A 26,927-nucleotide genomic window follows, 5' to 3' on the forward strand; every position below is an offset into this window, starting at 1 on the left:
TGCTAATTATAACGATGCTAAAAACAATGACATTTGTGCATACTGAGATGAGCAATTCTCGTGATTGAAAATACAATTTGTGCTTCTCAATTTACTGCCAGGCAGTAAGCATAACTCATACTGTAACTGTAAAATTTGGGTGGGTTAGTTTCTTGAAATAAATCAGAAACAGATGAAATATGGAAACAAAATTTTAAATTGTAAACCATAAACAAACAAAAAGCTAAAGAGAGTTAAAAGCTACTTGTGTTAATGGTGATGCGTTCAATGAAACTCATTTTTCACGACTAAAATGGACTGTTGCTTCATATTTGAAGAGAAACAAAAGTGATGAAAAAGATAGCCATGATAAAACAAGACTAGTAGTTATTACGGCTTCAGAATAATGTGCACATGGAGGTCAGTAAGGCAAAGGTGCATTTCAATACATTCTACAACAGTGCAGTCCGCCATTCAAACGTTTTGTTTTTACACTGACAGTGAATAAAACGTATCTCAATGACATATTCAACTTTAAACAAAGCATGCATTAAATAGAAAATCTGCTTGGTTAAGTCATTTAAGAACATATACAGTAGTGTTTTACCTAAATAAAAGCAAGTTAAATGGCACATTCATTTAAAACAAAAGACAAATAATTTAGAAACGTGTGCTCAGTACACGCACATTTGTTTATCGTAACAATGTTTCTTGTCCCCAAAACAGCACAATTCTCATACAGTTGCACAACTGAGCACACATTGCACTCATATAAAATGGGCCAAATATTCACACGGTTTCTTTGTGCACAGTCGACTGTTCTACTGTTATTGACTCTTGTTTTGAGCTTGCCGTGCCCCCAGGTGTTGACAATTCAAGCCCCTGATTGCACTGGGATGCTATAGAGCGGCATTTCCATCACTGGAAAAACAATGCTTGTCATCGTTAAAGGCAATCTCAATGCCGAGTGATGTGGAAATGAAATTCTGCAAACAGTGGCAATCCCACGTCTGGACTCTGGAAACAAATTCAATCCTGCAAGATGAATGCGCTTGGCACCCCAAAAGGGCGGCATTCATCCGAGACGACCACCACCTCAACCCAACTGCACGCTTGTGGGATCAGCTTGGGTGTACTGTTCGACCCTAAAACGGTGGCTGTCTAAAACCAGGTACACACACGCCAACAATCGAGCTGATTTTGAGGCTGATTCCCCACTTCCGAATAAAGCCAGACAAAGGCCAGATTATTGGATGTCTCTCAGCGATGATCCTGATCGATTATCCTGTGATGTGGGGTGGTTTTAGGAAAGATTTTTCCTCCCTGTGCTGTCTCAGTCATAGGGACAAATCAACAATAGAGGGAGTTTGGGCTGGTTGAGGACGTGCAGACCAAGCCGACATTTTGAACTGGCAGTCCCCGACTATCCCTTCCATTCATTTGTATTGAGCTAACGGTATTTGGCTCCATTTAAATTAATCATAACTCATCAGATTATTTACAGATTTTGATACGCAATGGTTTGTTTGAAACAGACATTTAGTTATGATCCCAGACGCGTGGGCAATTTTACAATCTGATCTTGTTCATCATTTCTTGTTACTGATATTACTTCAGTCATCCAGTCCACCAAAGACACTAAACAGGAAACAACAGCAAAATAAGATGTTTGGTATAGCCAGCGTAAATTGGGAACATTTTACATTTTGGGGAGGAATGGCGGTGTATCAACATTACATATTCAGGATACAAAAAAATGTAACTGTATTCCATTAGTTAGTTATAGAAAAAAAAGAATGTAATTAGATTACAGCAGTGCTTCTCTATTTTCTTTCCGTGGTGACTAGGCCTGTTGTGATAAACGATAGAATCATGTTTTTCTTTTTTTGTATGCTCATTGCATGTGAGATTTTTCTAATGTAAAATAGGTACATTGGCTCAACATAGGTTGATATCTAAGTGACCTAATCAATACTCTCCTAATTTAACGATCAGGTTATTCAATAAGTTTTATATGATGCACATTGAAATCTGTTTGTATTAACAGAACACAGCGATGTCAAGCGAGTTGTAATCTGTCGATGCACCAGAGATATTGCGTTGGAGCGATACAGACTCGGACTATGCTGGGTGGTCTCGCTATCAGTTCTACCACTTGGGTATCGTGCCGGTCGCCAGTCTTTTTAAATTCCTGGTGGGCATAGCGAAGGTTTTTAGAACTCATAGTGCACAAGCAATGAAATTGTACAAAAAGAGCACCATAAACAATAGCTGTTAGACACTTAGCTATTATTATCGATCCTGTAGTATACGAAAAAGTCACGAAAAAAAAATGAGGTAAAGAGTTGCATGTGCATATGACATGCAACCCAAACTGGAACGGTCTTATAGGGCCCGTGCACGGCTCGATCCGCCCACCCCTAGTGGCCACTACACCAATCAGATGGCGCATGACTCTTCACGACCTCCGACGTCAGTTTGGTCTATCTAGGCCTTAAGATGCATTCACACCAACTGCGTTGGGAGCGTTTCTGGCGGCGCGTTTCAATTGGAGTCAATGTAGTTTGCGTTCAGGGCAGCGCGAATGATGCGTTTGGAGTGGTGGGACGCGGAGCAAAGCCCTGTTCATCGTGTATAAAACAAAATGACTTTTTTGCCATTTCACCTCGCGGCGGCCAATCAGCATTGTGCACACTACGTCACACACAGCCACACAGCGTCCTGTTCACTCGGCAGCTTTTTTTGTTTTTTTTACAGTTTACCAAGACAGCAACTTTGTTAGCATTAGTATAGTTCGCAGCCTTCATCATCTGCAAGTCCTGCACCTACCCGTTTGTAAATTGTACAAGAGAGGCTTAAGATTTATAATGCTTAAATTGCTCCAAAGTGTAGGCACTCACACTGCACACAAGGTAGGCGAAAATATCCGGTGCACACAAAGGAAGAAGTAGGTCTTATTCGTAGCTCCACTCAGTATTGGGAACTCTGTAGAGATCAAAACCATTTCTAATGTCTATTTTTGCAAGACATCGGTCTCTAGCGTCACTGTCTAATTTAGCCTTGTAAAGCCCCGCCAATTTCTTGCATTTTAACATGTTTTTGAATCGACAAAGACACAGCCATTAACGTACGCTCATTCACCATAGCTCACAACTTGGCGGATGATGACGTCGGATGCACGGGCCCAATTGAACCATTTTTCAAAAGTCATTTCACTCCTAAGTGTGTGCTAACGCTTATGAGTGCCAACTCAGCAGTGAACAAATTGAGAGACAGCAGACGTAAGTAGAGGAGTGAATGATGATGACGTAGGGAAAAAAAAGACACTCATGCAAATGACCATTTATCAAGTCTCCAAAAATCTATCGTGTCCATTTTTTCTCATTGAACGATAAGTTGTGATTAATTCTTGTGAGTAATTCTTGTGGCAGGCCTAGTGGTGACCGCTATTCACTGTTTGGAATGTAGACATTGAAGGACTGATTTATCTTAAAAAACATTTACAAAGAAAAATGAGCTGTCAGAGTCCTGTTATGACGTATCTAGCTGCTAGCCCGATACACCGAATGGAAGTTTCACCTTGCGTCACAAATCAACCCACAAGTTTACTATTTAAAACCACATTAATAATAAAATCTGCTAAACTTCTAAATCCATCCATCCATCTCTCTGCAGCATGGTGCACAAGTGGTTAGCATGTCCATCCATCCCTCCATTATCTATACTGCTTGTCCTCACAAGGGTCGCGGGGAGTGCTGGAGCCTATCCCAGCTGTCTTTGGGCAGTAGGCGGGGGACACCCTGAATTGGTTGCCAGCCAATCGCAGGGCACACAGAGACAAACATCCGCACTCACAATCACACCTAGGGGCAATTTAGAGTATCCAATCAACTTACCATGCATGTTTTTGGAATGTGGGAGGAAACCGGAGTACCCGGAGAAAACCCATGCAAGCACTGGGAGAACATGCAAACTCCACACAGGGAAGCCGGAGCCGGGATCGAACCCACGACCTCTGAACTGTGAGGCGGACGTGCTAACCAGTCGACCTCCGTGCCGCTCTGGTTAGCATGTGTGCTTGACAATTCATGTGATTTTGTTTTGGATTGTGGGTGCTCATGCTTCCTCCCACACTTCAAAAAAGTATGCATGTTATTAAATATTCAAATAATTAATTTAATCCAAATGTAATTAATAGTATTCACGTTACATTGCTTCAATATTATGGTACTTGTTTACATTCCCAACTACATTTTTTAACAGGTAACTAGTAACTGCATTAGCATACATTTTTAAAGTAACCCTCCCAACTAGGGCTGTCCCGGCTAGTCGACATAGTCAACGTCACCGATTATGTAAATACGATGGTTCGCACAACATACCATCCATGACGAGTGTGATGATGTAAATATGTTGGCACGCACATACCATCGAGTGTCAATGATGTAACTACGCGATCACGTGCATACCGTCAGTTGTAAACAAGTGCGCGCAGCAGAAAAGAAAGGAGAACAAAAAAAAAGGAGAGCAGCAGAAATAGCGGTGGCGCCGGTTCGTGCGTTCAGGGTGGGGAAGAGGACAGCGGTACCAAGAAGCAGCTAAAAAGTGGACAAGGAAGTCAAAAGTATGGACATATTTCAACGAAAACGAGTTGGTTGTCTGTATCCTTTGTAAAGCCGAGTGATGAGCGAACACTTGAAGCGACGTCACCCAGGTGCTGCTGGAAGACGACAGAAAGCAAAAAGCTAGAGGATCGTAAGTTCATCACACTAACTACTAACTAATATGACGCGGTTTTACTGAAGTTGCTCTTATGTGCGACCAGAGCTGGGCAGTCCGTCCCTGGGCCGGACCGGTAGGACCCTACGGCCCGGCCGGATGCCTATTTTGGGGGCGGTTGGGTGGGTGGGTGACAAATTTTAAAAAAGTGGCTGGACTAAGCATGGCCGTAAATTGATTTTAGTCCAGCTCACTAATCGGCCCTCATGCACGTGACGTGCTCGCGAGGCGGCCAAAAATCATCTCAGTCTACACGGTGAAAGGCTTCTTTTTAGGCTTCTTTCTACTCCCGCGTCGGCGCGAGCGACTACTGATGTTATCGGGATTGTGGTATTGCACCCCCCCACCCCCACTTGTAATGGTATTTCCCAGTTGCAGGTGGGAGGCGCGGGTTACGTGATGTGACAATGAGGAAATAAAAACACGCTTGAGCGCACGTTGCTGTCTCACATGTTGCGATGACATACAGTTTCCCACACGGAGACGGATGAGCCGCGCAGCTCGTTGCTGCTGCTGCAAAGTCCCATCACTCAAAGTAAATAAACTACTCACCCACGTTCCCCCTTAGCTGCCACCTTCCAGATCGTTTTCGCAATAAAATCAAATGCATCGTCTAGTCATCTCGGTCACTTTATGGTTGTAGCAGACACGATATGCATTGCTGTTGCTGTCGCTTTTTGAAGCGGCGCCCCCTGACTTGTTTCAAAACAATTTGTGTCCACGGGTATATTCAGACGCTAGCACATCAAGGTGGAGTTCATGCACCTTTTCTGGTGTTCACTACTTCCGGAAATACGCCATAGCAAACCTGCAGTGTATAGTGGTTTGCTGGTATGCTTTTATTTTGAAGGCCGGGAAGGAGGGGAAGTGTGCAAAATAAATAAGTAACTTTATTACGACTTCTGCGACTTCTTCTACGACTCTTCTCTATAATTATTGGACTCAAATAATTATACTATACGACAAATCCAACCATGCAAGGAAGCACGCAGTTGGGTAAATACTACTGGCACATTTGAAGCGTGTCCACAGCGGGTTCGAATAGTAAATTAGCCAGCTAATGATCCTTAAAAAGCCTCTGCCGTTAGCGCCTCTCCTGCAGCGACGTCAATCACGGACGCTTTGGGGTTTTTTTTTTGGGTCGGGGGGCGGAATGGGGCGAGGGCCGACAATGTTTATTAATATGGCCGGGGGGTCGCGGTCGGAAGGGTAGCCAAGTCAAGGGTGGAGGCTTGCGGCCGGACCGGCAAAAAATGGTCAAGTGCCCAGCTCTGTGTGTGACGTATTATTAACGTGCATCGTTAAGTTTCATTTCTCGAAGCAGCGGGTTACAGTCAAAATTACAGTGTTGTGTCTCAGCTTTGTGCATTATTGGGCAAACGTTAGCTATTTCACTTGAGTCAAATTGTGTTGGTGCTTGCAGCAAACGTAACTGGTTCCGTTTCTTTATGAACGCACAAACGGTAACCCGCGACATCTGTTTATACACCCAAACCGCTGCTGCCCCGGAAAGCTCTCGGTCTCACCGTTGTGCAGACCCATATTTAGGATGATGTCCTGCTTCCGCTGCTTGAAAAAAAAAAAAAAAAAAAACCTAGAGGAAACACTGGCCTGCTTACCATAGTCCGTGACTGCACTATACGTATGCCTTTTCAAAATCTTTTCAAAATCATTGTGATACATTTCAGTATACGCTCTGCTTTATCTGTCTATTTTTAAGGTGAAAGCAAATTGATGTTACACAGCCCCGCCCCCCCAAAAAATAAAAGAGGAATGCACACCGGAAAGAGTATCTCAAATCAAACAAAATATCCTTAAAATGATTGTCCAGAACATTGCATTTGTGGAAAGTGTTCCTCATTTGTGAGTTATTTATTTTTTAGCTGTCCTTGGGCTGCTTAACGTGAGCTCACACATTGTTTCACTGTAATGCATGGACAGGGAAATACCTCATTCATGTTCACACGTCATGATGCTTGCCTAAACGAGATGTGAGTGTTCATTCAATTTCAAAAGTTTTCTTTTAAAAAAGTGTTCAGAAGTGGTTTTGTAAATGAATAATCATCAACCCAAAAATTGCTGGATTAGTCCCAAAATGTATTGTTAGACTAATTGGAAAAAAATAGTTGATAGATTAATCGGGGGGAAAATAATCGTTTGGGACAGCCCTACTCCCAACCCTGTGTGCAACACACATTCTGCGTTATACTGATCTTCCCGTGTGTTCCTTACAAATGGGCCATCATTAAAAGGCAGACAAAAGAGGGCATCCAATGGTATTGAAGTTATTGCCAAAAAGAATTGTTAAAATAGGGAAATCACCTATCAAACACAATTGTTATAATTGAAATGCTTGTAGTTTGCAGTAATGCGTTACTAACTGCGCTGCATCTTATTGCAAGGTGTTTTCAACTAACATTTAAAAATATGATTATAAAAACACTGTCAATAAAAAATGAATCATGCAACTATGCCTACTGTTGTAGTTGGTGTTTAATGTTTGCAATAGAATATTATTTTTCAAAAATTTGGACATGACTATGGCTGGAGTTGCCCACTCTAATTAATTCACCTGAGATGATCTCAACGCATCCTTGAAGGCAAAAGTACAACTCATTTTATACAGGTATGTATAAAAAAAATGCTGAAGTCCTTCTACCTGTGGTAGGTAGGTTCAAAGAGAAACATCAAAAATAAATCACAGATCACGTACACCCATCCTCACAGGTTACATGTGATACATCCTTTACCGCCAGGTAAGAGTGTGAGTGACAGAGCTCATTATTTCCAGTGAACAGCCATAAAAGCGGAGCAATGCAGACAATGTAAGAGGAAAAGCTTAATGGGGGAGTTGGGAGGTGGTTTGCAGGACACACGCAAACATGCACACATACCCAGTGATATACTGGGCTCTGAGCTGAGACCTCACTGCCTTCTGGGAAAACAAGGAAAATGGAAAGAGGTGTCAAAATTGATTGGCAATTATTTTAATGATCGAGTAATCGTTTAGTGTCTTTTTTTTTTTTTTTAAATGTCCAAGCCCCCTGATTTCAGCCTCTCAACAGTAATTATTCTCTGAATTCTGTCGTCCTTCATGAAAGCAGGCTGATTACCTTTTATGGTTTAATCAAAATAAGACCTTTGCTTTTACTTTGGAAAACAATGACCGAACATTAAGTACTAAAGTGCCCCGCAGCCCCAAAAAGACTCTTTTGACTCTAAGGTCTTTTTTTGTGATTAGATTTACGACAAATCACCCAGCCCCCTTTTGGGGCGTGGCTTATGTTATGTTTTCGGTCTCAGCGGTCTACGTCACGGGAGGGAGGCAAGCGCGGTAATATTGCTCGCTTTGTCAGTTCTGTTGTCTAAAACGGCGACAGATCGCCACCAAAATGCAAATGCACATTACTACTCTCGTCCACTTCAATCTGTGAAAGTATAAAAGTGTTCTGCACGAATAGTTTGGATTTATTGACATAAGACGTGATCTCATCATGATCACCTCCACAAAATCAAAAATACCGTGGCGCTTGCTCCTCCACTTTCTCAAGCTGAAGCAGACAAGAGCATGAATGCGCACACGAACCCCGGCTGGTTATATTTCGGACATTTAGCTACGCTAAACTTATGTCAACTCCCAGGAGGGAGACGGCGGCTTGCAGCGAGCAGCAGGGCAGGCAGATTGGATCTTTATACCCCCACCCCCTTCCCTCCCCGGCTAAAGGTAGGATAATGGGACGGCTAATAGCAACAAATAGCTTCAGGCCGTTAAAACAAAAGGCGTTCGCACAACAACATTAGCTCCTTACTGTCCGCCCAGCGTGTGGAGGTGAACATGAGCCTGCGTCTTCATGTCGCGGGGCTGCCTCCCAAGCAGTCGCGCGCGGTGTCCGACACTGCTTGCAGCCGCCATCTTCTGCGTGAGTGAAGCGGCGTGAGAGTGAGGTAAGCCCTCATCGAACAAGCGCCAATGTTCAGCGAACAAAAAGTTCTAGCGAGGCTGACTGCACAGCCGAGTGTGGCCGCATTGGAACGTGCCATTTCGGCTGTTACTTTCCAAATTGGACGGAGTGTTGTAGGTCGAAAAACTGGGGCCATTCCTCATCCAAATAAATGTGCATGTATACTCTTTCCAACTTCAGTCTCTGTAAATATCGTGACTGGTGTTTAATGCCTCGCCCGTCCTAACCGTGATCAGCAAAGAAGCAGTGTGTGCTCGTCCCAGCATAAAGCTATGTAGCTCTGCTCACTTTCACATTTCCTCATTCTCCTATAAATCAGCCACGGAGAGGTTAATTCTTTTGATATGTTGAAGTGGGCATTAGTAGAGATGTCCACATAAATTTTGGTGCCAATTGATCACCGTTTTTGGACGTTATAAGCAATGAAAGTACAATGATTTCCAATGGAGAGTTTGGAATTGGTTCCTCCCATGACTCCGGCCGAACAAGGATAGAATGGTAGGGGGCGCGGCCATTGGCCTAATTAACCAGAGGCGTTATTTGTGGAGTTACTTATTTCCTAATTTCTCCAAAATGAATGGATAAAATAGAAAATGGCAACTCTTTTCATTTCCCAGATCAAAAATATATAAAATGAACTTGTTAATGAAAACATGGCCATCCCGGACGCACCATCCCTTGCACTAAACAATACCAAGTAAACGACAATAATTGGTTAACAAAGAGTAATCAGGAAAAACATTTTGTAATGCAGTTTAATGCAAAATTCACTTTTGTCCGATAATTCAAGTAATCAACAATCAATAGAATAATCAATTAAAAAAAATATCGGATTGTGACAGCCCTAACAATGACCCTCCATTGGATACAACAGAGGGAAATCAACACATGAAATGGAGTTGTGTTGTAAAATGGCCGATATAAGGAGAGTGGCCAGGTGCCAGGGTGGTCGGTGTTGCTGGGAATAGTAATGCAGTTTGACTGCTTGTTTAACCAGCAGTATGCTGTTTCCCTTAAGATGGCACCATCCACCTAGCAATTAATGTTACATTACATCACATACAATATAATGTATGACAACTGGCATGTACTGGACATTCCAAAGTCTTTCAGAGCACCACGGTCACGTAAACACACAAGCCAAAAGGGCACCGTGAGTAATCGTCTGTGTGCAGGCTGGCTTCCCGACTCAGCTGAGCCTCACTTTGTTGACAAAGCAAAATACATATCCCTGCATGACAATAATTGAGTTATTCTCTTGGCACACAAAGGTGAGCAGGTTCAACAAGAAAGCGATTCAGCCATGAGGAGCAGATGGAAAGCCTACTCGACTAATTAAAAAACAAGCACAACTGGTGGAAGAGACAGAAAAACTTGATTTAGATTTTGAAAGACAGATTGATGGATGGATGGATGGATGGTGGTGTATGTTTGTGGAGGGCATTTAGCCAGCTGCAGAGATAAACAGAAGGAAGACCCACCAGCTTGGACTGTGGCTTATGGGAGGCATGACTGGCAGTGCTGACATTTCGAAAGAGCACAGTAGACTGAGAATAAATAGCAGGAGCAGCAGTGTCTAATAAACAAATATGCACACACACACACACTGTACATATTCATGTACCACCTTAGTGTATGACTATGTAACACTGAATGCCTACAACCATGTGCAAACACACTCATCATAAGCGCTCTCTGAGGAATCTAAAACAGAGATGGTGCCCAATGCCCAGTTTGTCTCTGATTACATGTAACAGTGAAAGGCTTCCTCTGAGCTCAGTGCACCTCCAGAACATTCTGTCTTTGCCTATTAGAGCCAAAGGATCAGTGCTTTGCTAGCACCTACGCGCACATACAGTAACTGTTTCTAAAATGAAATGTGATCATTTTTCATGCAGCTCAAGATGTTAACATCCCATTGAAACAATTAGTGATATGACTCAAACGTCATGATCATGTAACATTTTTAGGTGTTCCCATGCCTCTTATTTTGCAATATTCCTTAACAATATGACACCACTTACATCATACACTACAGCAGATATGAAAAGTATACACACTCCTTGTCCTTGTTTTTTTGTGACGTAAAAATGAGACCAAGATGAACCTGCAAAAACTTTTTGAAAAAGACATCAAACTAGATACACTGTGTACATCAACACTGTTTTTTATATATAAAGTAGGAAGTGACAAAGTGCATGTGATATTACGTATTGTATTTTCAATAGGGCTGGGACGATACAGTTTTGTCCCAATCCGATACGGATCCCGATACTTGGGTTGTGATCCGATACGTATTGCAATACTTCAATATTATAAAAATATACATTTAAAAAAACACGGGGCGTGCGTTTTCAACGTTTTAACTTAAGTGCCATTTGACATTTGTCTCACACAAGTGTCGCAATTGAAAAGTGCATAAACTGTTCCAGTAACTGTTCCTGATACACAGGAGTGAAATAAATAAAACTCCATTCACAAAGCTCAACTTTAAGGACCTCAAATGTTCCAAATGTATGCTATAGAACATGCAAAACTTAACATAAGGTATTGAAAGTATTGATACTTCATCAATGTATCAATACTTGGTATTGGCATAAAAAGTACTACGATACATCACGATACGATATTTTTTTCCAACCCTTAATATTCAATATAATAAACTACATTAATAGACCAGACATCAATGAGTAGATTTTGCAGGGCTTTTGACCTTTTGCTAAACTTTTTTTTTTTAAGAATCTGGTATCATTCAAAGTCTTAAAGTGGAAGTCAACCCAAACACATTTTTTTTTCAAGAATATGGACTATGCAAGCCCACTAGTTGAAACAAGACATTCTGGTAAATGTTGCATTTAACAAGGGTTAAACTCGAACCCAAGCTACCACAGCTAATATACTTTCTCAACTCACTCCCACCCCCCCAAAAAAGTCCTTAAAAAGTGATAAATCCATGAAATTTTAGCTTCGCTATAATGAAGAGCTGACAAGACAACTGACAACAAAAGCATTTTACTAGATCTTACTGAGAATACTGCTGTGAAAATAAACTCTCACACTTCCCTGTGCACTTGTGGGCTGTGTTGCGGAAAAGCTTTAAGAAATGAATGTGCGAGTTTGTACAAATACAGACAAAACCAAAACAATAACACTTTAAATCATGCACGAGGGCTTATAATACTTTAGGGGCTCCATCTACACTCACCTCTGTGTGTGAATAAGAGCCGTGCTAACTAAAGTAACTGGGTCACCCAAATGTTCAAGTGGAGGGCGATTCCCTCAGGGCAATACTGAGCGGGGTGAAACATTCACTGTGTTGATATTCTAGCACCATAGCAGTAGCCACCGGACGCCCTGTTATATTGGACACGAATGCACCTGCTCAATCTCGGTGTGATTTGATGGATGCCATACTTGTGGCTAAACAGAGCTTCATCAAAGTCACACTACCTACCCAGTACCCGGGGTGTGGTCAGGAACAGGTTTGTGTGCACGTAACCAGAAATGACAGGGACTGAGAGAGGGGATGGTGAAACTATCCCTGCAAGACACTTGGCAGACAAATCTGATGCATTCACTGGCTGCACTCAGACAATAAAGTACATCGAGCATGAAGAACAGCAATCTCCAGACAGTTGTACAGGTACACCGATTTCCTACCTCACACTCCCCAAACTATTTGTGTACGGTGGATGCTAAGTGAAGCACAAGATACAAGTCATAATGTTATACCACGATTACAGTTATTTCGTTCAGTTTTTTTCAGAAACACGTTTCAAAATAAATTCTTCTATATATAGCTCGACGGTTTTAGATGAAAACCAGCTTGTGCAGTCACTATTTACAGCTGAGATGATTCTTGGTGTCAGATTTACTTTTTTTCATTGAAGGTCTGCACACAAGATTAGCTTTTTGTGATCAGTTAGGCTCCCAGATCAAATACATGGATGGTTTGAAACTTTGCATTTAAGAGTCCAATATATTGCTAAATACTAATATATTGCTGTAAGGCTAGGACATTGGTGTTTCACATCTCATCCAAACCTTAGAAAGACTCAAAGAAATGGCATGGTCTCTTGATCACAGCAGGCCTGCATTGTTATATATATATATATATATATAGTTTTGCATTAATAAATAATGTAAATCGGTGTTAATGTTTAAAGAGACAAGAAGCTCCTGACCTATCCTGTATCTGCTAGGTCAGACTGGCACGAACAGTGATAACGCTAACATAATCCTTTCATTTCCCCCTGCGGGTCTCTCTGGAAAGCTCAGAAAGTCGACCTAAGTGTCTTTAATTTCAGACACTTAATGAGATTTTTAATTGGTGACCTTCGGAGAATGGTTTCTTGCCACTACATATGAGAGCACTAATGGGAGCTGACAGAACATTCAATACTCCCATCAGGATCTTTCATGATCGCCTTTCAAAGCGTTACAGTAAACCAAAAGCTCAACTGACCGGTTGCTGGATTTGCATGAAAGACGAAAATGGGTACAAGCTGATGCATGCAGTGATCTGAATGAGAGGTCTTACCGTGGTGAGATGTCACAGCCTTGCTGCATGAAAGCCCCCAGTGAGAACCAAAGGGAGTTGAAGATGCCAAACTCGTTGGTCTGCTCCGGACTTTGCTGGTTGGTGTTGGCTTGGCTCGTTGTTTGGCCCTGCTGCAACCCGTTGGAGGCCGCCGCTTGAGTGGGGCTCTGTGGCTCTCCGCCTTCCTCGTAGTCGTCTGCGTGCCACTCGTATGGGCTGAAGCGACTGACAAGGAACAGCACCACGCTGACGCCAATGTAGGCAAACACGATGCACATCCAGATCTCGTAAGCCAAGGGGTCCAGGAAGGAAAACACTCCAGGTTTGGATTTGGTGGGTTTCTTGATCATGATGGAGATACCCAGTGACATGAAGGGCTTGGAGAAGTCGATGACTTCCTCTCGGACGAGGGTGATGGTCAAGGGAGCCACAGCCACGTCTGCTTTCTGAGGGAGAGAAAATACACAATGAATATTTTGTTGTATCTCATGGATTATGACATAACACCATTGACATGAATTTCGGTATTTTTAATCAATATCTGCTAAATATTGAGTTGTGCAATCCACACCAACTGTCTTTCATACACACAAAAATGTTTTTTAAAAATTTCATTTCATGTTTTTTTTCCGTACCGGTAAGTGGACTTCTATTGTTGGTACCCTATCATTAAAAAAAGATAACCCCACAGTTACCGCTGAAATAACTTGAAACTAATAAAACTGGCTTTTGCCAAAATGCAGATGGACAAGCGTTGTTATTTGGACAGAAAATAAAAAACTGGAGCCTTTTGGCAAGTCACATTACAGTACTTCTGTGTTTACAAATGCATAGGCGGAAGAATCCAGTAGCGATCAATTCACTGCCCTGATAATGAAATGGTCAGGATGAATGACGCTATTCACAGGCAGAAAAGCCATGTGCATGTGAACTGAGACTGTTCAAAGCACACCACACACTGAGTTTGCATGCAGACTTTGTAGTCATTCCGCATGAAATCATTTGATTGAAAATCTTTGGTCAACTTCTTACAAGTGACGTGACGTATTCTGATCTGGTGTATCCATGTGCCACGGCGTTGACTAGGAACTGCCGTTTTCTAGACGTGTGATGTGCTGATCGATGTAAACATAATGTGAGTGACAGATCAAGATGGAGGTCAGTTGTCAGCAATTGTTTTGACACTTTTATGAACGCAACAGCTTGATAAAAACAAGTTCAGTGCCTCGAAAAAGTATCAATACCCCTTGAACATTTTGTCACTTCACGGCCACATTGTTTTTTTATTTAGATTTCATATTAGGGATGCACGATAACTTTTTTCTTCATACTGATAACCGATAACTTCCTACGTCTCCAAACTGATACGATAACTGATACATTTGCGCCCTTGTGGAAGGGAACAGAAGCCGACTTTTTTGCCATCCAATGGAAGGGACTCCCCGCATTTCCTTAAAATTCAGCGCATGAGAGGTGCCTCTCTGGATGTAGAGTTGGCATCTGTGGAGTTGGAACTTGGCCTTCCAACCGCGATTGTGCGTCAGTTAAACTGTGCAGAGTATAATGAAATCTCAAGGTAATCAAGGCATTGTGGGGAGAAATGTGCTTTCCAGCTTCAGAAAGCTTGGTCTTGAAAGCTGCAGGTCATTCAACAGGTTAAAGTTCCACGACACACAGCTAAAAACAACACACCCAAAAACGCTTGATAGCAAAACATGTTTTACTATTGTGAAATGAACTTTTATGAACCCTGGTTTAAATAAGTTTCAACATTTGTGGAAGGAGCTGGACCGCGCAGTCTGGATAAAGACGACTTCAAACCTGAGAGTCTCAGCAGTTTTTATTCACAAGGAACGGGCCAAATACCTGTCGAAGAATTACAGACATTGTTTTGATTGCCAAAAAAGGTTGTGTAACAAATATTAAGTTAAGAGTGCCAGCATATTTTGTACAGACCAGGTTCTCATTCAATCCCAAAGACATATTTATATGTCTTTTCACAGTCCAGCCATTCAATCCCAGGAATTTATTAAAAAAAAAAAAAAAGTTGGATCACAATCCAAAAACAATGCCTGATTTTCGTTAACTAATTTCTGTATCCCCCCCCATTTTGAAATGATTACTTTTGTCAGTGCCAAGTTATATCAGTGACCATTTGGGGTTTTTGTTTGTTTAATGGGAGGATACCAACAGTTTGGATGGTGTGTATTAAATTTCATTTGAACACAGCACACTCGGAACCCTTATCCTGATTGTCACTAGAAAGAGATAAAAACCCATGCGAAGCAGTACACTCACCCCGTACACAAGTTCTCCAACCATGCCGTTCCACATTGTGGTGTCAGGGTCTTTGGCTCCATACTTGCCATCCGAAACGATCTTCAGTTTGTACTGGTAGCCAACATGTTTGGCTATCTCTGCAGCCAGCTCAACAATGTAGCCCTCGTACTTATCATTCCCAACAAGCTGCTCATGTTTCTTCTTAAGCATCACATATGGTGATTCCTGATAAACATAGAGCATAAAAAGCAATGAAATGATGGAATGACTGAAATGTGGATGAAAATAATGAAACCCTACCAATACAAAAGGTCTCTGGATGCATGGCTATGGCACAAGCTGTGAGCGTAGTTTAGCTCTGTGTAGCAAGACCTTTTTTTTCCATGTTAATTTACGCAGTGACAGTATTGAGTCATATTAAAGCTGACAAATGTATTGATTAATTAATAATTTTCACTGAGCAACATTAGTTAAATGAGTTCACATAATGTTCATTGGGCTGTATCCTTTGAAGGTATGGTGTGTAATTGAGATGCAAACAATTAGTATGAGAATAATGACACTTGGACAAGAGGGGGCAGTGAGGAAGCAGAGGAAGACAATTTAGATGATTAGACTTTGAGAAACTGATTAGAGTGTGCACAAGTGTGCGCGTGTGTGTCTATGTAACCTGGCTGACCTCTGTTCCTACATCTGTCTGTAACAGTAATTACTGTATGTCATAGCCACATTTGTGCACCTCGCACTGATTGGGTGCCGTGAGATATTACTGCTGCCTATACGCCTGGGACTTCACTTTGTCTTTCCGCAAAAATGTATTTCTCATAGAAATACATAGGTAAAAGAAAGTCCATTAAGGCTGGAATAACCAAAACTCCCAAAAGTTATGTATTTTATTGTGCTGTCATCATTTGTATAACGAGGGAAGACATTATTCCCTCAACGGTTGTCCTGTTCTTTACGGCTGAGGTAATCATTGCATGTGCAATATATCAGCACCCAAGGGAGAAAATAAAGCAGGGCATGATGTCGTGCACTAGAACTTATGGACACGACACTCTTGAGAATACACCGTACACACAGTCAGTGTTGGCAATTTAGGGATGACATTTTGCGAATTTTCCAACCCCCCCGAGTGGCTATTTTTTAAGCGTCTAGCAACACGTCTAACCAACAAACAAATGTTTGGGTGCCTGCTGCTATTTATTTTTAAAGATCAGCTCTTGACCAAAATACATTTCAAAAACTCCATGGTGCAATTTCCGTGTTGAAGCAAACTCATAAGGACGCTAAGTGCTGGTGTTGCACTTAAGCCAGTCTGCTTCCCTCCTCCAGATCTCCTGCTCACAGCCTGTTTGCACTGGCTGCAACCGGCCGCATTGTAGTCAGCCACAAAGTTGCACCTGCATGGTGGTGGAACAGCACGCCGCCTCAAGCAACAGCTCAGCCAGCAAAAAAGTTAAAAGGTGTAAAAGCTCCGCGCTGCAACAGCCCTCAGCCTAATAAATGTTAACACCTAATCTCTTCTCTTTGGTTCTGAGGCAAAGAACCAATTTATCTTCCCGGAAAAGGGGACACTGGTAGATTATGTCAGAGAGTTATTTTGGGTCCGTACTCTTGAGTGACTGCAACTTTCATGCTTTTTCATTGACTTTTCATTAGACGCCAACAAACAATATGTCACTAAGTTCCCTTTAATTTAGCTGAATAGATGGAACTATTGTGTTGTGTAGAATTTTGACATACATTTGTTGCCTCTCCAAGTGCGAGACAATGGACAACTTCTAAATGAAACGTAATGTTAAAATAAACGTGTTCAACTGCTGCCTGAAACAACACGGCATCTTTGGAATGTGCTTCTGTTTTTCCAGTTAATTCATACCGCCTCATAGCTTCCCACACCTACTGTACATCATGACTGCATTCTGTCAAATTTCTCTTCAGGGAAACTCTTTATTGGAATCCTTCAACCCATCAACCTTCCGAGCAGAGATTAGCTGCACACAAGCTTCCTCACTCCACCACGAAACTCCCGCAGAATGTCTAATTGCAGAGATCTTGCTTCTCGTCTAGCCAACGGAGGACTAGATCCGTTCCAAGTCCAGTAATAATACATGCATTGATGGCCAGAGATAAAACAACAAAACAAAAGCAAAACACACTTTTATGTTGGAAATATACCAGATGTAGAAACAGTGAAGTGAGACCTGGAAATGAGCTGTTGGCATCTTTAGACAACAAATGTATTCTCTGATATCACACAAGGCAGAACCTGAGAACATCCTGTTCCTGCAAAGCTAAAATTACATCTTCATGGTTACATATGTATAGGATGTGTGTGTGCGTGAGTGTATAAGTCAAGGCTCTAAAATTTCAAGTGGATGGCAGAGACAACCTTGCTGCGTTATACTGAAATCCAAACTATAAGGATACAGCTGCAATACAAGGTCAATGAAAACTACCAACTTGCATTGAACTTATGGACCGTAATCCAAAATTTGAGCATGCATGTCAAAATCATCATTATAGTTTGTACAATCGCTGACACCTTTATTGGGTCTTGTTGGACCTGATTTTAGAGTCTGGACTCTGGTTCTAGATTCTACAACTCCCTGAAATCTTTGTGGAACTGATTCAACAAGTTGCTGGCAGAGATTTCGCTCCATATTGACATTTCGACAGATCTGTCTCTGCACTTCCATGGGGAAATAGACAGCTTGTGATTTAAGATGAATGCATGCTCTGGTTCCACTTGACACAGACTCACCAAGATAGTTGTGACAATGTAAGTTCGGTTCTGAAGGCCGTATGTGTCATTGCTGCCTCTCATGAAGCTTGCAGTGGTCACGTACTTCTCATCTTCATTCCAGTAGCCAACCTATGAAAAGGATGGTGAATTCCTTTCTCAAAGTATTGATAAATGGGTCCTGTAATAGTGCTCAGGATTTGAAACTTGCAGAACTACCGTATTTTCCGGACTATAAGTCGCCGTTTTTTTCATAGTTTGGCCGGGGGTGCGATTTATACTCTGGAGCGACTTATGTGTGAAATTATTTACACATTATATTGTATCGCTTTCCTTTTCAACGTCAGCAAACAATACACCAAACGACCACAGGAGAGCATTCTAAGGCTGCATATAAACCTGCATTATATATTGACTTTACAACGGGCAGAATAACATGTAAAGTGTTTGTGTAGTTATTGTATAGTATATGTAGTAATGTATAGTTATTGTAACCCACATAAAGTTACATCCTAAAATCTATTAAAATGCATGAATAATTCAAACGGTTAAAATCTAACATTTTGATGAATAAGTAATTAAAATAATATGATAAAAACAGTTTGACTGTATACAAAATAGTGTACTGTTGCTTTAAGACACTGGCTGGGGTCTTGCATCAGCCACACGTACGGAGCTGAGAGCGGGGAAGAGAGCAAAGAGATAATTACGACCGAATACATAAATACTTTTGGAGACTTGGAAACATTCCACACGGTCGGGGATAAATAAAAGACTTATTTAATTGACTTACAACCGTTTTGGTGAGTTTAAAGTTATCTTACTGTAACTTTCTTGTATGCTACATGGGTGAATGTTAGCTAAATGTTACCATCGGAGCTCGGTGGAAATGACGTGTACTATGAGCACAATTAATTTCCTCCAAAAATGCGACTTATACTCCAGTGCGACTTATATACGTTTTTTTCTTCTTTATTATGCATTCTATGGCTGGTGCAACTTGTACTCCGGAGCGACTTATAGTCTATAACATACGGTAGTTATGGAGCCAAAATAAAGAGCCCACCAAAGCCGAACGCATCATGCTCACCTTTTTGGGTCCTGATGGAGCCAGTTCCATCACACTAACAGTGTAGTTGGTTCTGCGGCCTTTCTCATTGAACTGAATGTGACCGGTCAGTCCATCTATACGGACCTGAGTTTGAGAGTCAGTAATTGGCATAAAGTAAGAGACTTGTAGATACAGGTAGAAGCACAAAATAAGTACAAAAAGCCATTTTCTCCATGTCACAAAAATGTATCCGAGTGTCTGTGTGGCCTACGTCCGAGACTGCGGTGTCTGCCTCCCTACGGAGGCGAATGACAGACGGGAGTGTGTCCATGTACAGTGCGGTGTTTGTCTTGGCGGCATGATGGAGTTAATTGAGCGAACACAGCTTCATTCCACAGACTATTCGAAGGCAGATGGCTAGATTGACACTGAGTGGGCCTCTGCGCAGCCGCCCTGCAGACGGAGCCTCGGGCTGCCCGCGTACATTCGTGCTATTACATGATATGTTCGACATGGCTTCACTCTATGATGAGTTCCAGGGAAAATTAACAAATTCATTACAGATGTCATTTGGAGTCATCTGTTGCTTATTTCAGGAATTGTCTCTGCTTCGTGATAAGAGCGCATGCTTGTGTGTATGTTGTTGTGCGTCTGTTTGAATAAGAAGTCTCACAGCAAGTCCACTGTTTCCTTTTTCATTGCCAAATATTACATTCCTAAGCTCAATTGCTGGTGTCATATTCCGTGATGATCACAGCTGAGTGTTATTGCCTGCAGACGTTGTTTAGCAGCCTTCTTGTCACTTTTGATACTGGGGACTTTCCTGCGACTTCATGTGAACTTTAGATGACAGAACGAGCCCTAATTTGCTCAGCCAGGCTCAACTCATGAGCTGTTAGCCCATGTGCCACTCAGGAACGGCTGTATGACTCTCGAAGTTGGTGTGTTTAAATGTGAGGCTTCTCTGTGTGTGCACAGACCTGCTGCAAGGCTCTTTGGATGTCTATGCCTTGACCCCATGGAGCTGGTGGGTTGGCAAGGCATTCCCCAGCGTTGCCCCTGCGCGAGATGTCTATCCTTTGTCTCCTTAAATTCTGGAATGCTGTGGACATGACTTTTACGCCATCGTATGTCAAAGCTCCAGTGTACTGGAAACACGGCAGAAAGGCAGACCATTTTAGAGACTGTGAGGTGAGAGTGAACAGTGTTCAGAATATCAAATGTCTCTGTAGAATTACGCACCTAGCTAGATGATCACTATCGCATCCATTCGCATCCACAGTTAATTGCTTCACACTGATCCATTATGTTTGCTGGTTAAATCCATTATCAGGTAATTTTATTGCATTTCAATTATCGGAATGAGTTAGGCTCATGCAAAAGTTTACTGTCACGAGGTTTTGCAATTTCAAGACCTCTCGATGACAGCCACAAAGAGTCGGGAAGCTAACAACTCTAATGGTATAATCGTACAGTATAGTATATAATCCTGAGGACACTCATCATCATCAATGGACTATACTACATTAGCATTCCAATTACAGATGGTCAGCAAAGGTAAACATCGTAGTTACTTTGAGTCCACTCTTGGGCATTTTGGAATCCTTGTTGTCAAATTCCATCCACTGCTGGACGATTCTACTAACACCGGGCTCTGAGTTGTTGACCAGCTGGAAGCCGGTAATGTTGGCTCCACCCTTCCGCAGGTCTGTCAGGTCAATGTCCAGGAAACCCTGTGAGAGGAGGTGGACAGGCAGGGAGAGTGAGAGCCACAGGCAAGAGAGGGGTCTTGCGCTCACTGGCCACAATATTAGATGCACCTGCGCAATCGGGTGAAGCAAGAGCTGTACGAACAGTTCTGACACCGCAGAACTAATCATTCTAATAACTCTGTCAGGGCGGGATTAATTATGTATGTATGATAGAGGTACAGTATGCTATGTAGGTTCAGTAATTTGTTTGTGGTTTGCCTGCAATATGCAGGTGTGCAGATGTTTGGTCAAGGTATACACTAGGGATGGGGATTTGATGTTATCCCCTAAAATCACTCTGCCAAACTTAAATAAAAATAAAAATAAATCAGCGACATCTTTGGAAACTGTTTCAGTCGTACTGAATGTACTTGACTCATGTTTTGGTTCCAGCAGTGCATTGAGCAGAATAATGTTGCTCGGAGGACGTTGTCCCATAGAGGAAGTCTACGTGGATGTTGTGCAACTTCCCATGTATGCCATGTTGGTCTTCTTTAGACCACAAACAAGCTGTTACTCAAACAGAATTAAACAGAATTAACCAAAAATCAGTTCCATGCAAGTGGCAGACATCTTCATGATCAATTATTATTAAATCAGTTATTTGAGTGGCAGTACCGCATCTGTCAGAATAACAACTAGTTGTTGGGGAATGGTATTCGGGACTACAGGCTCTTGAGTAAGACTCAGTACCCGCCCACCCCAAAATTGATTACATTCATTAATGACAGAAAATTATGTGATCAACTCATTAAAATGTTTAATCACTTGTGCATATAGACACATAATCTTGTTTTGCAAAACATCCATCCTGCAGGTTGTACGGAAAGACTATGCGTCAAGCTTGTGAAGCCTGTGTGCACACTGTGTGTAAATGTTAAGTCAAAAAACACTCAAATCAATTTTAAAAAGGTGAATACAGATGTTGATAAAGAGCAAATGCAGTGCAAGTAATCTAGTTTGTCTGAAGAAGCCAAACAGTAAACTAGAAGATGGCAATGAATATTGCAATACTCGATTGCGTCACAGCGATCATGCATTTTTAACAGCATCCTGAAAATGACATACACCTCTTTTGCACTTCAAATGCAAGCTCATGTAAGAGACTCACTGTCTCTCCTCTGGGACAAAAGTAGTGGGTAAAGAAAATGGAAAACTAAGTCCTCAAGTGGAGTTGATAAAGTTAGCAACTTTTAAAGAAGGTCCGAACCTTACAGGCCAATATGCACAAAAAGCAAGGCGCCTCTTCAGTCAGAACATAATGAGCTTGGCTGTAATGATACGTCCCTTTTATGTGAAGAAGGGCTATTTTAGTAAAAGGGACAAAGGCAAGGCAGTCTGCCTGTCAGGGAAAAGGCAGACAGTTGTGATTGAGTGGGAAGTCCAAGAGAGAAGAGTTTTGACTGATGAGAGAAGGTGCTTCTCTGGATTGTCTGATAGAAAATCTTTCCCTCTTCGTTCTGCGCTCTGATCTATTTGTTTGAATCCCACGTAAAGCTTCAGTTGGCTCTTTCTGTCACGTGGCCACATGCTGAGTACTTCCCAGTCCGGACAGTCAATAATGATTGATCATTATCGTAAAGCCAGTAGACCTGACTGACTGAGTAGCTTTCTGAGCTCCTCTTTTCATGAACGTTTGGGTCGAGTGAAGGTTGGCATGGCAACAACTGCAACATGAAAGCCAGTTCATGCTTCAGTAGAAGCAAATGTCACCACCTGCTCCCTAAAGTACGAGCACGCTGCCAGGTGTCCTTCTTCCTGCACTTTGACAGTGAATATTTGGGAAACATGTTCAGCCAAAGAACGAGTGGCAAATCTGCATTAGGCACAAGTCCGCATTTGTATTTCAGATTTAAAACAGCAGTCATCTAAAAAAAATGTCCAAAAAGTATTGATGTATTTAGTGAGAAGTGATTTAAGTGTGTCCTTAATGAGTTTATGTCTACTTTTCTTGAATCCGAAGAGTGATGGTTTGGAGTAATTTCCTAAGTGTGCGTCAGGCTGACGTCAAACCGTTTGAAGGGCGTGATAAAGTGGGGCAGCTATGAGTCTGCGGTTTTACGAGTGACCATGCAGAAAAAGAAACCAAGCCATTGTGTTGATCTTGGATGCTGCATCTTGCTCAATAGCCAACAATTGATTTCACTTGTGAAATTTTATAGTGAATTTGACTCGATTTGTGTGAATGTCACATTTGTGACGTAAATTTGAATTTCAAAAAGCACATCACACCAGACATCAATAAGAATACTGTTTTCCTGGTGCGTAGCCTACCTCTTTGGTGGAATTTAAGATTCAATCTTAGTGTGATAAAGTTACCAACTAACCTAATCCTTACTAAAATTTGCTACTTTTTGACATCTGGGAGATATTCGAGCTCCTTTAAATCGTTTGTCCTAGCCTACATGTTGTACACCTTGCACGAATTGTGGTGAAACACACAGTTCACCATCTCCAATACAAAAGAGATTGGACCAGGGATGTCAATGGGAGGCTATGGAAACAAAACTAACATGAACATTTTAATGGCATATATTTGAAAAAGACGGTTATCCCCTCGCGTGCCCACAAAAAAATGTCCAAGCGTTATCATCTAAAATGAACTCAGGCATTGGGGGCAAAGTGAGAGTCAAGATTGAGCCACTCGAATAATCACAGTGGTGAGAAAGTGTTCAAGCTGCAGCATATTAATGCTGTTATTATTACAATGTCAATTATTCTCTTCTCTCTTCTGCGTCACTGAGTGAATGTGAAGAATGCTGTGGGGTGGTCTGCAGAGAATTTGCAGGAAATGGCAGTAGTCAAATGACTACAATACACTACAATGACTGTCTGACCTTTGTCACTGGGGATCTGCTCACAGTGTCTCGCTATGGCACTTGATCAGGATAAATCGTTTGGAACGTCTATTTGACTCATAATAGTGACATTCTGAAACACATTTAAAGGCAGAGCTCCATTTCCTCTTAGAGATTTTGCTCGGTTAAGGTTTTACTTCGAGAGTCGAATGCTGTGGAGGGTATGAAAATAATCTGTACAGATCCTTTCATGGCCTACGTCACGATGATGTCATGGTGTTAGCTGGAAACAAACGAAACTGACGCTGGAGGCAAAAGAACGGAAGCCAGGAGTAAACGCTACGACTTTTATATAAAAAAATGTGATCATGTGTTTTTGTTTGACAAAACCGTAAAGAAAAACAAAAACTTGAAATTCTATCGCATCCCTGCCTCAGCTAGTCAGAGAAATCGCAGACGGCTGTGGTTGAACACAATTATGTGAAAGGATTGGACTGAGAGTATTCTCGACAGCGCTCGCACTTGCAGAGAACGCTTCATATCAAGTAAGGATTAACATGAAATGTACTGTCATTAAATCTACTATCAGTTTCAGTCTGGACAATGATATGGGCTACAATTACACTGAAATTACTTTAGGTTAGTCATTATTTGGGGAATTCTCGTCTCAAAGTTGTCGCTCAAGTTGTTATATTCAAAATCTTGAACATGTCCATTGAAGACGTACAGAATATAGATGTTATAGGTTTCTAGTGATTTATAGGCCTTTAGTTTATCTTTGGAATAAACGCTCGGTTTTTCGATAAGGTAGGTAAATGTCCGGACATTGCACGGTGGGTAGTCCTGTTAAATCATCCATCCAGTGAGTGAGTCGTAGGGGGTCGGTAAATATCGTCCCATCAACTTTTTAAAGTAACATTTACGTTCGTGGAGAATGAGTTTACTCACCTGTTCACTCAAATGACTGTTTTTCACGTCCATTCCTACGTAAACGCTCTGTTAAAATATGCTATCAGGTGTTTTGAAGCGAGCGCACTAGATGTTTTTGCCTCCAGCCAAGTTGCGCCCCATAAATGACGTCACATTGTTTACAAACTGTGAAAGGGTCTATTGTACAGATTAAATTTAGAGGCCCAATGCAGTCTGATGGTTTGTCAATATTAAATGATAAAGGTTTAACATTCCAAACTTTCGAACTTGACTGTACCCCATGGTGGAACGTTAATTTTATACAGGGGAGTCAAAGATTCCAAGTTTATCCTACTTTCATCTCAAGTGGGCCACAGCAGTATATCAGCGGATTATTACATTTTTCTTTTGGTGCAAAGAATTACACGTACATATTCTTATTTATTCATGAGTATCTTGTTGAAAATGTTGTGAATCATATGAGCAATCTGAAATTTCATAACAAAAACTATTGCAATTACAAGAGTATTTTGAAGCAGTTTTCTCATTTACATGTGCAATTTACAGATCAAAGTTGATCTAGATACAGCATGCACTACTTATAAAACAACTCTGTTAAGATCCAGAATGCATTTTAAATTGATACATTGTCGCATGCATCTGGAAATCTTGACAACCTCAACTGACTCATCACACATTGCAAATTAAAGTGGTAAATATTCAGGAAGAAAGTTTAGTTACCTTATAGTAACACCAAACCAACCTGTCAGCTGTTGACTGAGATTTTGCAATATTCAATGTATTACACTGTTTGTACAGTAGGTTGGCCTATTCATTTTCACAGAATTGTAGTTCAAAGGTGGAACAGCATTTCTATTAAGTAGGCTTGATTTGCTTTACGTTATGATTCGATATGGTTTCTGGCTTAGTTCAAGACGGTATGTTGCAATGAATTTCTTTCTGCCAATTTACAATATGAATGAATTTGTCAGTGGGTTATTGCAAATGTGGGATTTTCATCAAGGATAAATCTCGCCAATAAAAGACCATTCGATATATATCTCGATATATTTTCAAGTGGAACGATTTGCTTTAGTTCAATTGGATGCACTCATCTTTTGAATCACAAAAAACACAACCGGTTTCCCGATTCAAATCGGGTTTTTTTTGTTGCATTGGTGAGCACCCTTACTTCAGAATGTCATTTAAGCGGTAAGTGGTTGTCAGTGCACCCTCCAGAGTACAAAATTAGCAGCAACAGTTACTTTTTATGAAAAATAGCAGTGAATGAGTTCTCTATCCCTACGGGACAGATCGGATATCCCCGACGAGCTGGTTCTACCCCACGAGCTGTACATTTGACATCCCTTCTCAAGAACATTCATTGTGTAAAGCAGAAGAAGATAATTGCTTACCAGGTTTGCCAATATGTAGTGGTAACTCTTTGCATTCTTGCCTTGCTCAACAATCTGGGGAATAGAAAAAAGAAGAAGAAAGGATAAAATGACCTACACACAACACTGTGCTGTGTGTGGTTGAGCAAGAGTAGAAGTGACAGAATGAGACACTGTCAAAGGACTATATACTATACCTAGACAAGAGCCCTTGTCACTCAAGAAAGTAGGTCCATTATTAGAGCAATGGCACAAAATGAGAAAATAGGTCAACCTTCAACTTTGGACATAATGTATTTACAGATTTTTTTTTCAATTCTCCAGAATGACCTTGGTAGGATTAGGATCAGGGATAATTAACAATATTTCACTACGTTAAAGGTATTCTGACTTTGACACTGTCCTCCTATGTAGTAGTGTAGCTTCTATTACATTGAATGACAAAAGTGATTTCAATGATGGACATTGTATGTACTGTATGTATTTTTAAAAAAACAATTATTTTACAACAATTGTAGTTTCTTTCTTTTCATTTATTTCTTTTACAGAAGAGGGGAACCTATGAATACATTAACTTTTCAATTGCATGTAGTTTGGTTTCAGGACTGCATTTCCTCCCATCAATTGTGAGGTAAAACAACAACGTAAATCTTTAATCATTCCAAAAAGTGTACTGTATCTGTGAGCGCCGCACTGTTACATAACAGTGGGGCTAATTTACAAAGTACCCACCCCCGA

General features: G+C 41.3%; 1 protein-coding gene across 5 annotated transcripts in view; it reads right to left on the minus strand.

The window, feature by feature from the left end:
- Positions 1–26,927, minus strand: part of gria1a (glutamate receptor, ionotropic, AMPA 1a) — a 94,338-nt gene that overhangs the window by 26,162 nt on the left and 41,249 nt on the right. For all 5 annotated transcript variants that reach the window (XM_086023769.1, XM_086023768.1, XM_086023771.1 and 2 more), the window contains exons 5-11: positions 26,211–26,264; positions 20,912–21,070; positions 20,318–20,485; positions 19,377–19,481; positions 18,308–18,418; positions 15,559–15,765; positions 13,261–13,706 (exon numbers count right to left, since the gene is read on the minus strand). In XM_086023769.1, the coding sequence (XP_085879895.1) occupies positions 13,261–13,706; positions 15,559–15,765; positions 18,308–18,418; positions 19,377–19,481; positions 20,318–20,485; positions 20,912–21,070; positions 26,211–26,264 (1,250 nt within the window). The remainder of the gene's footprint in view (positions 1–13,260; positions 13,707–15,558; positions 15,766–18,307; positions 18,419–19,376; positions 19,482–20,317; positions 20,486–20,911; positions 21,071–26,210; positions 26,265–26,927) is intronic.

Source organism: Filicampus tigris, chromosome 2, assembly GCF_054856515.1.
Source record: "Filicampus tigris isolate MCC_2025a chromosome 2, RoL_Ftig_1.0, whole genome shotgun sequence".
Lineage (NCBI taxonomy): Eukaryota > Metazoa > Chordata > Actinopteri > Syngnathiformes > Syngnathidae > Filicampus > Filicampus tigris.